We start from the raw sequence: 16,642 nt of genomic DNA, 5'->3' as shown, positions 1-16,642 counted from the left end.
CAGACCTCTTCCCTCTTACTTGTTTTATCTTTGCTTTGTAGAGAAAAATCAAAGCCCCACACATAATCCAAACAAAGAATTGCCTGGATTCCCCAATTTCATAAGGAGACTTCACTGGAGTTCCCCATTTCATAGTGTGGTCCCTCATTTTAAGGCAACGGAAAAAAGACAGGATGAGACCATTGGTCTGATTTCAGGGATCATGTGGATGTTAAAGATCGCAATCTTACTTAGAAAGAAAACCTTAGGGCAGGAAAATAAGCCTTGAAAATTGTGTAAGTGGGGCTGGAGAGACAGATGGCTCATCTATTGTTTATACAGCTCTTTAGAGGACTAGAGTTCAGTGCCCAGCACCCACATCAGGCCACTTAAAACTACCCGTAACTCTGGCTCTAAGTGGGATACCTTTTACCTTCCACTGACGCCAGGATGAATTCGAACATACATATCCATGCACACACACACACACACACACACACACACACACACACACAATTAAAAATAATAAAAACTAATCTTGTACAAAAACTTTTAAAATCTAACATAATCACTAAACGTATGGGGACAATAACAGTTCTAAAGCATGGGCCACAGACCAACATTCCAAGGCACGGCTTGAAAAATTACTCTACTGTGACTCTCGGCCCAACAGAGACACTAGGCTACTGTCCAAATGCACCGTCCCACTGGCAAGGTCACCTCTCAGCCAGCAGAGCCGCAGAGGATGCAGAGGATGCGGGACCCAAGCTCAGGGGGAAACGAAGGCAGCATTCCTAATAAAAATGAAGCTGAGCGAGTTTCACGCTCACTCTCCTTTCTCTGCCCGGGAAGGCATCTTAACCCAAACTGTGTCCATTTCAGAGATGGTAGAACTGGCAGAGGGCTCCTCTGCAGCCAGCCACAGCAAGCATCATTTCAATGTGTTGAGTCCTAGACGGGGTTCCTAACTAGCCAGGGCGAGAGGCAGCCCGTACTCAGCCATGGTGAGTCACCTCACTTTAGACATCTCGAAAGACTAGTGACTCCTCCCAATGCCTAATCTATATCGTGCCAGGAAGAAGAAGAAAAAAAATGAAATAAAAAGGAAAGTTTGAGTTACAAATTCTGAGCCCATTTCCAGGGCCGCTGGCATTTTCAGTCTATCCCAAACCATCTGGTTAACGTTAGGCCCTAAGACAAGAAGAACACCATTTCCTGCCAAGATAACCACAGAAAGCTCCCATTTCATATGCCCTGTGGTCATCCCTACGGGGTGGGGTGTGGCCCCGAGGAGAGATTGTCCGCAGTTGAGGCTTTCCTGCTGCATGGGTTTTTTTTTTCCCCCCTCTTCATGGGGATTACAGTGGGTTCTGTGTGGTTAGCCCTGGCAGTGCTGGCTCTCCGCTGGTCCATTCATCCGTACTGCCTTGGAAGATTCTGAGCGTGGCGGTTTGTTGCAATAAGATTTTCAAACAAGAAAAATTGGGTTGTTAGATTCTATTCACTCAAGTTGTTATGAGGATTTCAAGGAAATTGCAGGCTTGTCTTACTATAAAGCAGAATCGAGAGTCTATTTTTAGGGGATTCGACTCTGGGGCTTTTTTTGGGGGGTTGCCATCATTCTTAGTTCTCAGACCCAACACAAACCCCCTCTGGCTCAGCGATGGAGGAAATGTCTGTCCATCCTCCTTTTCGCCTTTGCATATTTCTCTAAAGGACACAGAAAAGCTTTGTTGTCTTTGTGGTCACCGGGTCCGCTCGACACAGATGCCTATTAATCACTTCACTATGGAGACAGACGCATCCATCATACCACCGCAGCTCCCAAACAGGCAGCCCACTGAACCAGGGTGAGAGGCTAAAGTATGCACTTAACCATTTCGAGTTTCCCGGCCGCCTGCATCTTAGACGAGGAGAGAGGTCATTGGAGGGGTCGGAGCAGGCTCAGGTTTTAGCTTCGTAAGCAGAACTGATTTGATCTCTTTGTCTGTTTTGATAGGTCCTGTAGTATCTCCCAGGTCTCTGTGTAAGTGGCAGGTGATAGGTACACTTGAAGATGGAGCATTTTAATTTTAAGAAAAATGATGATGACTGACAATAATATGATAGCTGTACTTTAGGTGCAAGGCTACTTGGCTCTGGTTTCTTCGTAAGCTGGTGGTTTTTCAGTAATGAATTCAATATAGAACAAAGCAAGCTTAGAGGCCGCTTCCCTTGACAAGAGGAAATAACTTTCCTTCTAAGACTGCCAGGTTTTCTAAGCACCTTTTTTTTTTTTTTTTTTTTTTTTTTGGTCATTCAAGGCTGTTCCAATCCTTCTCCCAAATGTGTGTAGCTTCTAATTGTCTTAGTTCTCCTCCAGCTGTATCCATTCACCCAAGCGTTTCTTTGCAGTTGGTTTAGCAGATAGCTGCTGGACATCGTTCTCCCCGGGAGTGAGGGTTGAATTCATTTCTCTTAGAGCAGCTTTGCTGAGGAAGAGGAACATAGATAGGGTGTGCGTCTCGCCAGTGAGGACTATAGCAGAGAAGACCAGAGCGGATGGCACGTAGCAGGTAGACCTGACCGGGTAGGGAGTCCTTCTCCATACAAGCTGCGACTCGAATAATAGAGCCACATATGCGAGAAGGTAGGAGATGTTCCCAGACAGAAGGGCAAGGGTTTGTGGAACTCCACTACCAAAGGACAGTGCAGCAGGGTGGGTCACACTGACATGTAAGGAACCAGAAGGGCGTTAGACTTCTCCCTATTGCTCAACAGAGCTGTCACCCTTCATTAGTGTCCCCCCCCCTTTTTTTTTCTTTCTGCGTTTCTACAGCCCTACATGTCTTTAAGGCTCAGCTCAGTCTCATCTCCTTGTTAAAGCTTTTGTTCAGCCTTGGAGCAGGAGTGCAGTATCCTATTCTATTTCTACACTTCGGGTGGAGTTGAGAGCAAGGTCTGCCTTCTTCCTGGCTCCAGCCTCCCAGCATTGTGCTTCAGTGTGCTCAGGAAATGTCTGATGCGGGCAGCCACAAAGGTGCTAATATCAGGAGGCTGAAAAGAAAGACACCCAGAGAATCTCAGCCTAACCCAAGTCAGGAGATAGCATCGTGTCTAGAGTACATTGTCCTGGAGGCCAGATGTGACCCCCACGCACAGATGAGGCAGGCACAGAGGAATCATAATCAGAGCTACCTAAGAGGCACTCTTCAAAACAGAGGATTGGGGTCCCGACATTTCAGGATTCATTTGCAAGGTCATCCTGGGAAAATTCAGAACTGTATCGGGCTCCTTTTGGTTTTACAATCTATAATTGCTCTTATTTTGAATCGTGTGTGTTGCAGGGCCTAGGGGCGGTATCATTCATAATCTTTTCATTGCTTTGGCCTCTGAAGGGCTTCAGATTCCTTCACTGAGGCCTCTAGGCAACCTGAAAACTCTCCCTTCAAAAAAAGACAAAAAAGCATGCAGACACTGCCTTTCTTAGTTCTTCCAGTTTAAGGCCTGGTTTCAGAGAACTCTGTATGCCTGTGCTCCTTGCTTCCTGCAGTGGGAAGGTGGAAATGAAGATCCATTTAGCGCCTTATGACTGGTGAGAAATAGCTGGTGGTTAATGAATCAATGCCGAGCATTTTTCAGATCCTGTTTTCATTCCTAACGCCCCATTTTCAACCGGTGAGAACAGACGTCCTGGGGACTGATAGAAAGCTATCACCCACCCAGAGTGGAGAAGCCTGTTCTTTCCTCCTGTCATGTCGGGGCACCTGGGCAGGTAGACTGCCCTATCCCCAGGTTTCCCTGCAGCTTCTGAAGCAGCGGGTGTCCATTGCAGCTCCAGCCTGTGGCCCTTCACCCTTTGCAGGGATGCGTCTGTTTCGAATTGAGCAATCTCACTGGAGCACCAGTTAGCACAAATCACCCTTCCACCCGCATAGGCCCCCTTGGAATTATCCCAGAGCCCACTTCTTTTCATTTCTAAGACAGTTTCTCCTCCTATTGTTTTGAGCACATACCTGGATACCTTTGTGGATCTCTCTTCATTTGTCTGATGGGTGTTACTATCAATGATCAAAACTGATTTCCTTCTGAGACTTCCAAAGCAAGGTTATATAGTCAATCCAAAGATGAATCACATGGTTTAGAAATGTATTTGAAAATGTCCCTACAATGTACTGAAAACCCATATATATGGTCAATAGTCACTTATTAAACTATGTAACTCTGAGTCCTAGGGAAGGTCAGAGTGACAAGTGTGAATAGCGTGGTGACCGCTTCAAGGAGCTGGAGATGTGATTATTAGTCCACAGGGCATCTCACTGCCCTTGCTGGGTTTTGCTCAATATTTTCCAGCTTTGTTTTAATTATTTCAAAGTTGGGGACCTACGAGCTGTCCGGAAATAAAAACATTGTCTTGTGTTCCCTTGAGTCTCCTCTCCCCATCTCTTTGGCTGTCCACATTTGGACAGCATATGGAGCAGGAAGGATGTGTCTGCCCCACCTCCCTGGGGAGATGGATAACTAGCAGACTCAACCAGAGCTGCTGTGACTAACGCTAATGCTGAAGCTCTCAGAGAATCACTGGCCCACCACTTCCCTTCAGTGGAGTTTTCTGACATTTAGGGTTGACCCCACGTTATAGATGAAAAAACTGAGGTCCAGAAGTGTTAAGCCACTCTCCAAAATGTCACCAGTCTATAGGTAAGGACCCAAGACTCCAGACCCTCAGAGGTCTTACATCATGCTGTTTGAATCAGCCCCACTGGGTTGATTGAAGTTTAAGCCTTCACCATGGCTAGATCACAAAGTTAATTTAATCATTGCCATGAATGCTCCTTTGTTGATTTTCATGATATACACAGAAATCTTTAAGTTTGAAAGGCATTTCCAAAAGTAAAATCCCCTTTTCTAGCTTCACTTTCTATTTAATGCCTGGTCTGTTTTGAACATGGAGCTTGGGGTTTCTGGATTTGTCTAAACAGATCAGGGGAACCCCCCTCCCCGCCAGGCTTCAGTCACCTAAAAGATGAAGAGATACAGAAAGGATTTCTGTTTTTGCTTTTGGTACCATTTACACAGCAAAATGAGACCGAAGAGAATAGTTGCACCACTTTCCTGAAAGGTCATATCCTACTTGACTTGTTAACAACCAGAAACCTGGACTCACATGTCATCAGCTAAAAAAGTCTTTGCTGAGTGAGTGGTTTCTGTGAGTCTCAGACAACTAAAGACCTTTGGATACGAAAGAAGAATATTTAGGAGCTGAAATTATGGATAAGAAGCGATGGATAAATGTGGTAACTGGACAGAACTCCCAGTGAAGTCAATGGCTGGTTGTTCTAGCCTTGTACTGAAGTCACATTCTGTTCACTACATGGTGGGCTGGGCGTGTCTACAGGCAAGGGGCTGGTAGGGGCTGAACTCAATCCCATGAGTGAACTCATTTTCAGATGAGGAACTACCCTCTGCTAAAAGGGCAAGCTGCAGGAGGAGGGGCTGGCTTTGTGTAGGAGCTGTGATTGCAGACCTGCTGGCATTTCCTTAGCGACGGAGGTATATGACCAAATGACGCACGGCTAGTTAGGATGCTCTAGTTAGAAGATGGCTTTCTGACTTGCCAGTCTTCAGAACAAAGACCATTATCTCCTGGGGACTAGCCTCCTAACTAGTTTGCCCCCATGCACAGTTGACATCCAACAAAGGACAGAGTGAAGGGAGTAGCTTCCTTGCGTTCCTCTTGCTCATCACCAAACTTGCTGTAACGACAGAAAACACACTGCACCTGGTTGCTGTGTCATTTGGGGGAAGATGTGAAATGGGGAGTCCCTATGATACCTGGTCTCAACACTCAGCTTTGGTTTTATCCTTTCCTTGGACCTTCTAAACCAGTGGTTCTCATCCTGTAGGTCATGACCCCTTTGAGGATTCAATGAGCCTTTCACAAGGGTCACCTAAGGCCATTCTGTAGGCCAGACATTGCCATTGTCATCTATAACAGTAACACAATTACAGTTATGAAGTAGCAATGAAAGAAACTTTATGGTTGGGGGTCACCACAACTTGAGGATCTCTATTAAAGGGCTGCAGCATTAGGAAGGTTGAGACTCTAAACTGAGAGCCATTGAAATTCTAGAACACCGAAGCCCATTGTAGGCAGCTTCCTCTAATAATTACACATTCCTTGGGAAGACGGTCCCCACTGAATACGAGCACCTAAAGGGACTCTGTGAAATGCCCATTGTGGTGGGAACGTCCTTCTGTGGATGGGAGTCTTGCCGTGGTTAGAACCGTGGAACTCACCCAATCAATGAGAAAAAATAAAATAAAACCATTTTATTCACGGGTGTACACATTGGTTCGTGCAGTTGTGTGGGAAGTAAAGAGTGTGCGCGATAGAATTCCATACATAATCAAAACTAAGAGAAAATCAGTTGCTGTTTTAACACAACAGCAAGGAAATGTAAATTTTAGGAAGAAATGTTCATTAGCACATTTTCTTTCAGGCATAGATATTAAAACATTTGAATGCAAGACACCCCATCGTCTGGGGAGCCCCACACCGATAATGTGTGAGTTAGAACCACATTTCCTTGCCGGTCCCCCGCCCCCTTTCTCTTTGGTTTGTACCCTTTAAAAAGCTCCGGAAAATAAGTCTGGAAATATTTGAAAAATGTCACATTGGGAAATTATTCGGTGGCTTACCATGTTCCACGGGGGACCTTGATCCCTCCTCACCAGGAGTATTTGTTTAATCATAAAATTTTGCATCTTAAGGTGTTTGCGACTTCTGTTAACCCCCACTGGAAGTCAGACTCTTTGTCACAGGACAGCCACCCCGGCAGGCACAAGTGATGTCACAACTGAAGAGGATCGTTGAGAGAGAAGAGTGTGATCTTGCAGCTAGGTCCTCTGGGTTTCTAAACCATCACTTGAGTAATCAAAATATTTTAGTCAGAAAACCCCTCATGACAGAGCTGTGTTTCTTCTAGGTCGGGGCTGTGACATTTAAAATGTAACAGCAACAATCACCAAAGTTTAAGGGATGAGTGGTGTGAGTTTGGGAATGGATAGAGATTTTTTACTTCATTTCATTTTAATTCAATGCCACTTACACTTGCCAGCAAAATACATTAAACACATTCCAGAAAGAGTTGATTTAGCAGGTGAAAAATGTGTCTCCAGAGACCAGACAAGGTACATTTTCTGTCTTGCCATCTTTCCATAATAGGAACAATGTTTACATTTCCTTGTGCGGTGCCTCTAATGTATTCATGTTCTTTCACTCTCCAGAGGCAGGGATGGAAGTATTTGAGATTTTATTTTTCTAGCTACCGGCATCAAGCACTTAGGATCTGAGGGCTGTGGTGTCTGTTCACACTTGGTATTAAAAAATAAAAGCTTCTGTGTTTGCATTTGATTAGAGCCGCTCAGCTTGGTGGCTGATTAAGCAGGATAGAAAAGGCAACTTTTTTTTTTTTTTTTCCAGAAACCAAGCTTCTTGGTTAATGTAGTGGAAGAGAATAGATGGGGGTAGCCACTTAATTTTTATTAAATCGAGGAGATCAGCTCTGCTGAAGAATCTCGTAGTGACAGGGAGCCCTAAGAGTAATAATGGGACCTGACACTTTACAAGCCCACAACGGGCCCCTGATTTAAATATTCTTTTAGTGCTGCTGCACATTTACCTGCAATCGAGTGTGGGTTTTCCTTTTTTTGATGCAAAATAAATGTAAATATTGTAACCTGTGAGCTTCAGCTATTTTTCACTGTGGTGACACAAAGCCTCCATCCTCTTGTGGCTTCGAAAGCAAACATGCCTTTCTCCAGACAGAGCCCCCCTGTCGTCACAGGCAGCCATCAGAAAAGACTGAGTGGAAAGCCTGGATTGTTAGGTGATTTGTTCATTTAACATGCATAAAATAGCCGCTGCTTCCTCCAGACTCAGGATAGCGCATGTATTCTGATTCTGTAGAAGTTGGAAGAGATCAAAAGGAAAAGCCAGATAAATACATTGTCAGCCTGCCATCGTCCTTAGGAAGAAGTTGAGAAATCATGGACCAGAGAGAATGAAAGCCACAAGGAAAACAACAAATAGAATTAATGTACATAGGTCCCGGGGCTGGCTGCGGTGGTATGGGGGCAGGGAGGATTAATCAGTTCATGTTTGGCAAGCTGCACCCTGAAGACAAGCTATGCAGAGGTGCTGCTGTCATTTATTTCTGTTATTAATTAACAGTGTGATTGCCAAACACCAGTAAGCCTCACAGTATGGTTTTGTCGTTGTTGTTGTTGTTTCTTAATGTCATGTGCGATGTCTATTACAGGAGTGATTCGGGAAAGTTACCTCAAAAGCAACGACCAGCTGGTTCCTGTCACCCTCTTGGCCATTGCAGTCATTCTGGCTTTTGTCATGGGGGCCGTCTTCTCGGGCATCATCGTGTATTGCGTGTGCGATCACCGACGCAAAGACGTGGCCGTCGTGCAGCGCAAGGAGAAAGAGCTCACCCACTCGCGTCGGGGATCGATGAGCAGTGTCACCAAGCTCAGTGGCCTCTTTGGGGACACCCAGTCCAAAGACCCGAAGCCGGAGGCCATCCTCACGCCACTCATGCACAACGGCAAGCTGGCCACGCCTAGCAACACGGCCAAGATGCTCATCAAGGCTGATCAGCACCACCTCGACCTCACCGCCCTGCCCACCCCGGAATCCACGCCGACGCTGCAGCAGAAGCGGAAGCCCAACCGCGGCAGCCGCGAGTGGGAGAGGAATCAGAACCTCATCAACGCCTGCACCAAGGACATACCCCCTATGGGCTCCCCGGTGATTCCCACGGACCTGCCCCTACGGGCTTCCCCAAGCCACATCCCCAGCGTGGTGGTGCTGCCCATCACGCAGCAGGGCTACCAGCATGAGTACGTGGATCAGCCCAAAATGAGCGAGGTGGTGGCTCAGATGGCCCTGGAGGACCAGGCTGCCACCCTGGAGTATAAGACCATCAAAGAGCATCTGAGCAGCAAGAGTCCCAACCACGGGGTGAACCTTGTGGAGAACCTGGACAGCCTGCCCCCCAAAGTTCCACAGCGGGAGGCCTCCTTGGGCCCCCCGGGAGCCTCGCTGTCCCAGACCGGCCTAAGCAAGCGGCTGGAAATGCACCACTCCTCCTCCTACGGGCTTGAGTATAAGAGGAGCTACCCCACGAACTCGCTCACGAGAAGCCACCAGGCCACCACTCTCAAAAGAAACAATACTAACTCCTCCAATTCCTCCCACCTCTCCAGGAACCAGAGCTTTGGCCGGGGAGACAACCCGCCTCCCGCCCCGCAGCGGGTGGACTCCATCCAGGTGCACAGCTCCCAGCCCCCTGGCCAGGCCGTGACTGTTTCGAGGCAGCCCAGCCTCAATGCCTACAACTCACTGACGAGGTCGGGGCTGAAGCGCACCCCCTCGCTAAAGCCAGATGTACCCCCCAAACCCTCCTTTGCTCCCCTTTCCACATCCATGAAGCCCAATGATGCGTGTACATAATCCCTGGGGTTGGGGCCAGGAGTCGAAGCATCAGACGAGGCGAGGCACCCACCCAGCTCAGCAAGGTCTCCACTGCCTCGAGTATCCACCCGACCAAGATGGCCCTGGAGGAGTTGAGGACGCTGGGTCCTCCTCCCTGGGACACAGGGACACTCTTGAAAAGCAGGCCATGTGGTTTGGTGAAGGTTAGCAGCAGTCCCGTCCATTCTCTTCCTTCACACGCCCCACATCGTACAGCAGGTCGGACTCACGAAAGACTTCAGTATCATCACAAACATGAGCCAAAAGCACATCCGCACCCCATCCCCACATGAACACACATGCACACCCCACACTCACATGCGCGCACTACACACACACACACACACACACACACACACACACACACACACACACGTGAACAACCACCATAACATTTTGTCCCTGGCTGCATGGGACGTTACCAAACTGGGCTAAGCGTTCAAAACTTTAAAACACAAATACATTTTTTTTTCAAAAAAAAAAAAAAATGAAAATTAAAAAAATAAAAAAAATAAAGAGTTCATTGATAATTCTAACTCAGACTTTAACAATGGCAGAAGTTTACTATGCGCAGATACTGTGAAATGCCCGCCAGTGTTACGGCTTTGTTAAAGCAGGTAAATGCCATGTTGGGCAACGATGTCATAGATTTCTGCTCCTCTTCGCTTTTAATGAATAACGTGACCGTTAACGCAAGTAACTCTTATTTATTGTTCACCCTTTTCTTTTTCCTTAAGGAAAAGACTCTTCCAAATGCCACCGTATGAACAGCTCTGCAGAAAGCCCGTGGAAAGTTAAACTATTTAACGTGAAATCCATTAACTGGAATAATTGAGTTTCTTTATTTTTACAATAAATTCACTGAGTAAATAAGTTGGAGCTGGAATTCTGAGCTTTGTGTTTGGACTGTTGGGTCAGTAGCGAAAGGACAGTGTTTAGAGGGCAATGTTGATTTAAATCTCCCAGTTACATTGTCAGTTCAGTCTCCGGCCGAGGGGGGAAAATAAAAGTTTAAAAAATCCTTCCAGGTCCTAAATTCCAACCAGAACAGAAATGTTCAGAACGGCACCTGTGCCCCATTGCCGGAAACATGGCTTTGTCTGAGACTCCCACTGTCTCGAAGGCACCAGCTTGTGAAGCCCCCCTCCCATCTCATGTCACCTTGCATGTGAGACAGCAAACGGGAATCCACAAACTGTGTAAACTGATTAATACGCTGGCTGCCGCCTGGCACACACGAGTGGTTTGACCACACGGGTGTTTCGTGGGGTTACATCTGTGAATAGCCTGTTTTCCACATGTAAATTTGTGCCTTACACCCTGAGTTGTATACACTTGTCAACTGTCGTTCTGATCAACCTTTTTTTTTTCTTCCTACTTGAAATAAATGCAGATATTTATTTAAACCCCACCCTCCGCTCCGCACCCTCTGGAGGACTGAAGTCAAGCAGATGTTAGAAGAACGCAGTAGTGATGATTGTAATGCCGAAGGCTGGGTGACATCCTGTCGTTCACGATCCCTTCCATTGTGCCAATTCCAACCACCCTTGGCTGTGCTAACAAGCATGTACACCCAACCCTCCCACCCACCCACACCCCCACCCCCGCCGCCGTCGCCACGAGTGTTGTGGGTGGCAAATCCCTTTCCCAGAGCTCTCTGCTCCCCTTATATTCCCAGATCATTTCAATATGGTGACATCCTCCTGAGCCGGCAGAGAAGGGACCGAAGTCCCAGCCCTCCTCTCCGCTGTGTCCTCTGACTGGAGAACTTGCTGTGGTGGTTGGGGAGGCAGAGGGGAGGAGTCTCCAAGCTGTGCCTTCAGCACACCCATGCGATGCACCGAGAAAACCAGGAAGTAGACCGGGCAGGCTGGTCCCTGCTGTGATTAATGGGTACCCTAAAAATACAAGGCAAACCACAATGGATGCTGCAAAATCCATTTTTCTGGGGCAAAGGTTCTTTTGGTTTGTTTTCAATTCCTTTATCTGTTTGTTGTTTGTAGAGGGTTGAGAGGGGGTAGTGTGTGTGTGGTTTTGTTTTGTTTTTCTCCCCTTATTTTTCATTTGCTAAAGCACACAGAAGGAACCTTTGTTTACTCCCTCATAAACAAAGAATTGTCTGCACACTGTAACTATTGGCATTGTTTTTCATATAAACAGTTTATTCGGTGGTCTCTTTGTCTCTTTCTTTTTCCAGTTTGGTCTGGATTTAGTGTTGTAGTAAAAATAAAATCATAAAAAAAAAACAAAAAAAACTTTCAGGGAGAAAAAAAGATTGACAAGGACAAATTTGGATTGGTTAGTCACTGTGTTGCATCTGCAATCAGAGCGGTCACCATCCGAGGACAGGTACACAGCCCTTTGTCCCAAGAGTCCCTTTGCAGATCAGTGAGGCTGTACTTTGGGGTACTTGAGATGTCATTGGACTTTATTTTGCCTGTAACCACTGTGCCCTGACACCACAAAGAATTTCTAGAAACAGATACTGTTCTTCCCCTGGCCTTTCCTTTGCAAATACAAGAATTCAAAAGGTGATGGGTGTTGATCACCCTGTGACCTTCTCACCAGTGTTTGATTCCCAAGAGTATTGCCCCAGCCTGGTACCCATGTTCATGGGTACCATTGCCTCCGCTGTGTTATGGAGACCTGTGTCAAAACTCACATCCCTGCATCCCACAGTCCATTCCTTGTAGTGTTAACCCTGCAGGACCGCGTGTCTTGAGCTGGTCTTCAGCATTTCCGCATCCCTCTCCCTCTCCACCCTCGACTTGTGTTGGGGGGGGATCATCCATAAACCTGAGCGTGCCTTTACCTCCACCCCGGCTAGACGCTGTAGATGCCACAGACTTAGACTTACATTGGTTATAAAGTTGTAAAAATATTGTGATGTCACCAATTTTTCCTTCCGTCTCCACATACCCTAACATCCGATTCACAGTTTAATGTATATTGTAGGGGAAAAAAAAGAAGAAAAAAGAATGAAAAAGAAAAGGGGGAAGAAAGAAACAGCAAGGAAAGGGCTCTTTATTACTTACGAGTAATAAAACCGGACTGTTCTACGTTATCTTTTGTGTCCTGAATGCTTTTGTTTATGTCTTCAATTTCCATTTTTTTTTTTAGCCACCCCCCACCCTGCCCTTTTAGGATACATTCTCTCTCTTCCACCCCTATCTGGTTTCAACAGTATAAATAACCTCATAGTTAGACGTATTCGTTTGCTGTATCCTTAGCCAGCTCCCTCCACCCAACTTATTGATGTGTTTTCTCTGCCTGCACCCAGCCTGGAGCAGGAGGTTAGCAGAAGCCTCTGTAATTAAAAGGCAGAACACACGTCGACTCCCTCTATTCATTTCGTGCGCTTTCTTTTCACAGGCTTGTTCCTCATCAAACATTTACGGTAGACTTGATAGTTAGAGACCAAGGCTAGGGGTTTAGTGTGGAGGGTCCACTAAAAATAGACCCTTGCACAGATGTGACTTCAGCCTTCTTACATATGGATAAGGTGGAGGGCGCTGGATTTTACTCCCTGTTAGCATTTCTTTCTTGTAACTGGGAAGATGGCTGGAGTCACAGTGGGATGAAGAGCTTGACACCCCAGCCCCAGGATGGTGTTATGAGATGCCTGTGTCAGGTTTTCCCCTCTGGAGGCATTCTAAAAAAAAAAAAAAAAAAAAAAAAACAATTATTTAGACAAGTCTTTGGCTATGGTGTTTTTCTTGTGACCTTTAGTAGTAAAAACATGTTTTAAGCCAGTTTGAGTGTGAGAAGCTGCAGGCGCAGGGTGGGCCTCAGTTCACATCTAGAGTGATGTCTTGGTCTGGCCCAGTCATCTTCTCATAAATCACTTCTAGTTGTGTTCTTGTTTTAATGCACATTTGTATTGCTATATAGTCATTGTATCTAGTGATATGTAGTCATTGTATCTAGTGATACATAGTCATATCTAGTGAATGAGCATCATAATGGCATTTTCTTATAAGCATGTTACATAATTGGCCATATCCACTAGCTCTGTTTCTTGAAGTACATCCACAGTGCCAACACACTGGGCACAGAGTTGACTGTTTTTGTCTCCTCGTTTGCACAGAGACTAGCATAGCTCCTTTAATCACCATTCAAAGGTAAGGACCAAGTACTGAGCCGGTCCCCCAGAACCTAGATCACACGGCCACCTTTGAGCTGGTCCTTAAAGGAAGCATTCTCTGGCCATCCAGAAAGGAGCTAGCTTATGCAAGGCAGCTTGTGTTGTGTTTGGAAAAGAAAAGGCATGGGTTGCCTTGAGCGGGGCCTGTGAGAACCTGTAAGGGCAAGGGTGAGGATGGACAGGAAGACCCGACTCTTATGTGCTAGGATCTGAACTACTGAGCATCAGAGCCCTCCCCTGCTTGCAGGACGATTAACACGAGGTGCCCTTGAAAAGCCACCTGGCAGCCACGTAGAAAATAGCTGGTCCCAGGGCATAGGTGCAGGCGGTTGGAAGCATGCCAAGTGATATGCCCCATTGATAGGAGCAACTTAAGGGGAAAGCCCTCATCCAGCTCCCTGTCTAGAAAACAAAAAACCACTCTGACACTGTCCTCCCAAGGCTAGACAAAAACTTCTCTTCTTGCATGATTGGCAAGTTTGTCCCGCCCAGTTGTCCCCAAGTGTCCTCTCATAGAACCGGAGGGATGGCCCACAGCTGCTCCATTTAAAAAAATAATAATGGGGGAAGATGGGACTGAGGGGAGGATTTGCTTACGATCCCAAAGCTGATAGAGAACAGCTGAGCTGAACACCCGTCCACCGTCCCATACCCCCGTTCACTCAGATCCTCAGAGCAGCATATGATACAAAGACCTGATGCCTTCCCTCTGACATCTCAACCTCAGTTCTCCTTCACAGGCCCCACACTTCCCCAGCTAGCTCAGCGTACTGGAAACCTTTGTCTCTGCCAAGGCAAGGGGTGGGCAGGAGCCCTAGGTGTGAGGTAGGCTATCCTTCCAGGGCAACCTTATATTTATCTGGTGCCATCTACCGCAGTCAGCTTGTGCTGGTCTTGCAAGGAGGCAACAGAGGCTGAACAGGTGTAGCAAGTATTTCGCTGGAGCCCCAGGGATGCCCCCACTTAGATGGGAAGAGAACATCTCAGACAACCCAGATTTTTAATTGCCATGTTTGCTTGCTTGGGTGCTTGTTAACGAGACCGGAGGTTTCTGCGGGGTGTCTTTAAACTGTTGTGCCTGAGGAGTGACCGTCCTCATACAGACGCCAGGCTAGGTGTTTCATGGGTCCAGAGTGGGCATCTTGGACCTTCCTTCTTTTCTTAAGCTCTGTGTCAGGTAAATTCAGCCTTGCAATTTGGCAGAAGCCAACCACGTTGCTCCAGAACCTCCAGGCCTGGGTTTTGCTGTCTGAACAAAGGCTCTTCAGAACAAAGTCATTCAGCAAGGGAAAGTGCCAGAAAGACAGCTCTGAGTTCAGACACTGGTCCATTTGGCTGGAGGGAAAGAGATAGGAGGAATTTTGAAAGAAGCCCATAGAAATGAAGCAATGTGATGAAGAACATAAGCCTTTCCCTGGCTCAGCCCTGTGACAGCTGGCTGTTTGGACCAGTAACCCTGAGAAATCCCCATCTCACGCTTGTCTTGAAACCAGGTGGTGACGTGTCTCTCCCACAGAAGCGGGATGGAAGGGCTCACATTTATTGATTGGGACTACCAGACAGATGGGGATCTTCAATATTCCATTTAGAGTATTGTATATCCCCTGAGATGGGGGAGGTTGACCTCGATGGAGGGTTAGGGCTGAATGGATGTGCATTAAATGTGGCTGGGCAGAAAAATGTGCAGATGTCCTCCTGGTAGTAATGGAAATGAAATTTGAGCAAATCAAGGGAGGCAGCTGATCTGCACAGGGTTTCCTAACCCCCTCAGAAAACATGCATGCTCATGTACACACACACACACACACACACACACACACACACACACACACACACTATGCTGTGGCTTTTTTCTTGAACCAAAACTGTCACAGAGGTCGTAATTGCAGAACTGGTATCTTCTGACAGTAGTCCTTCCAGAAGCACCGTCTGTCACCTCTTTTCTTGATAAACCTGGGTTCAACCTAAGCACTTCTAGGGGGAGTCGTGATGAACGATGAATTCAGAAATGTGACCCGTGGAGGTTTCCGGGAGCTTCATGCAGGTCCCTTACAGCCAGTGACAATGGCTGAGGTGGCTAACAGCTTCTTCCTTCTTCCTAATGACATTCAGAAGGAGGGCTCTCCAGAGATTCATTACCACCGTCCCCAAGGCAAGTCCTCCATCCTGCTAGCCCCGCCCACTGTAATAATGGTCCAAATCCGGGAAGATAATGAAAGGGGAAAGTGGGGAACCATGAAATCAGAAGCAGTTTTCATTGGTTTCAGGCACCAACAATAAAAACAGATGAAGGTGACCTGGAGCACACCACCAGATACCAAGACACCAACGACAAAAGACACTTGGGCCAGGGCTCCTAGGTTCCTCCTGATAAGGACAATGACGACAGCTCAGCCAGGAGCAGATCACTTCTTGGGTGTCACGACATCTTTCTGAGCATGTGTAGGGGAGGTGAGAAAGTGGGCTGCTCTCAACAAAACGTTGTGCCCACCCTCTGATGAGGACAATGAATGTTTTGCATAGTTAGTATCCTGTCAGTGAAAAGATATGAATTTTAATAGTAGGACTATCTTTAAAAAAAATAATAAAAGTGGAATGGTCCCATCACCTAGAGAAAGTCTTGGTTTCCAACTACCAAAAAGCATAGTACTGTGCATTTTTTGGATATTGTAATTTGCAAGTGTCTTGTCCATTATATACTCCTTGATCTTCATCTTAGCCTGGTGTGATGGACAGCAGGCGCATGATCATCCCCATTTTACAGAAATTGGAATTCAGGTGGGGGACCTCTTAGGATAGCACTTAGCATGGAAACATAGTCATGTTTCACAACCCTGTGTGTTGACATCATCCCTGAAGCTCTCTCAGGGACACCTCGGGTTACACAATTACCCAGCTTCACTGAAAGGGAAGAGACTCCTGCGGCGTTTCCCAAGAGGGATGATCACAACAATAAAGTCCCCCAAAGAAGGGCTCAGTGCACATGTTCTATT

General features: G+C 46.7%; 1 protein-coding gene across 3 annotated transcripts in view; it reads left to right on the top strand.

The window, feature by feature from the left end:
- Sema6a (semaphorin 6A) overlaps positions 1 to 10,378 on the top strand; it is a 120,192-nt gene extending 109,814 nt beyond the window's left edge. For all 3 annotated transcript variants that reach the window (XM_028871803.2, XM_037197141.1, XM_037197140.1), the window contains one exon: positions 8,283 to 10,378. In XM_028871803.2, the coding sequence (XP_028727636.1) occupies positions 8,283 to 9,484 (1,202 nt within the window). In that variant the 3' untranslated portion in view covers positions 9,485 to 10,378. The remainder of the gene's footprint in view (positions 1 to 8,282) is intronic.
- Positions 10,379 to 16,642: the final 6,264 nt, after the last annotated feature.

The sequence above is a fragment of the Peromyscus leucopus genome, chromosome 19 (genome assembly GCF_004664715.2).
Source record: "Peromyscus leucopus breed LL Stock chromosome 19, UCI_PerLeu_2.1, whole genome shotgun sequence".
NCBI classification, from domain to species: domain Eukaryota; kingdom Metazoa; phylum Chordata; class Mammalia; order Rodentia; family Cricetidae; genus Peromyscus; species Peromyscus leucopus.
Note: the sequence above shows the minus strand (reverse complement) of the source record. Positions and strands in the feature narration are given on the sequence as shown.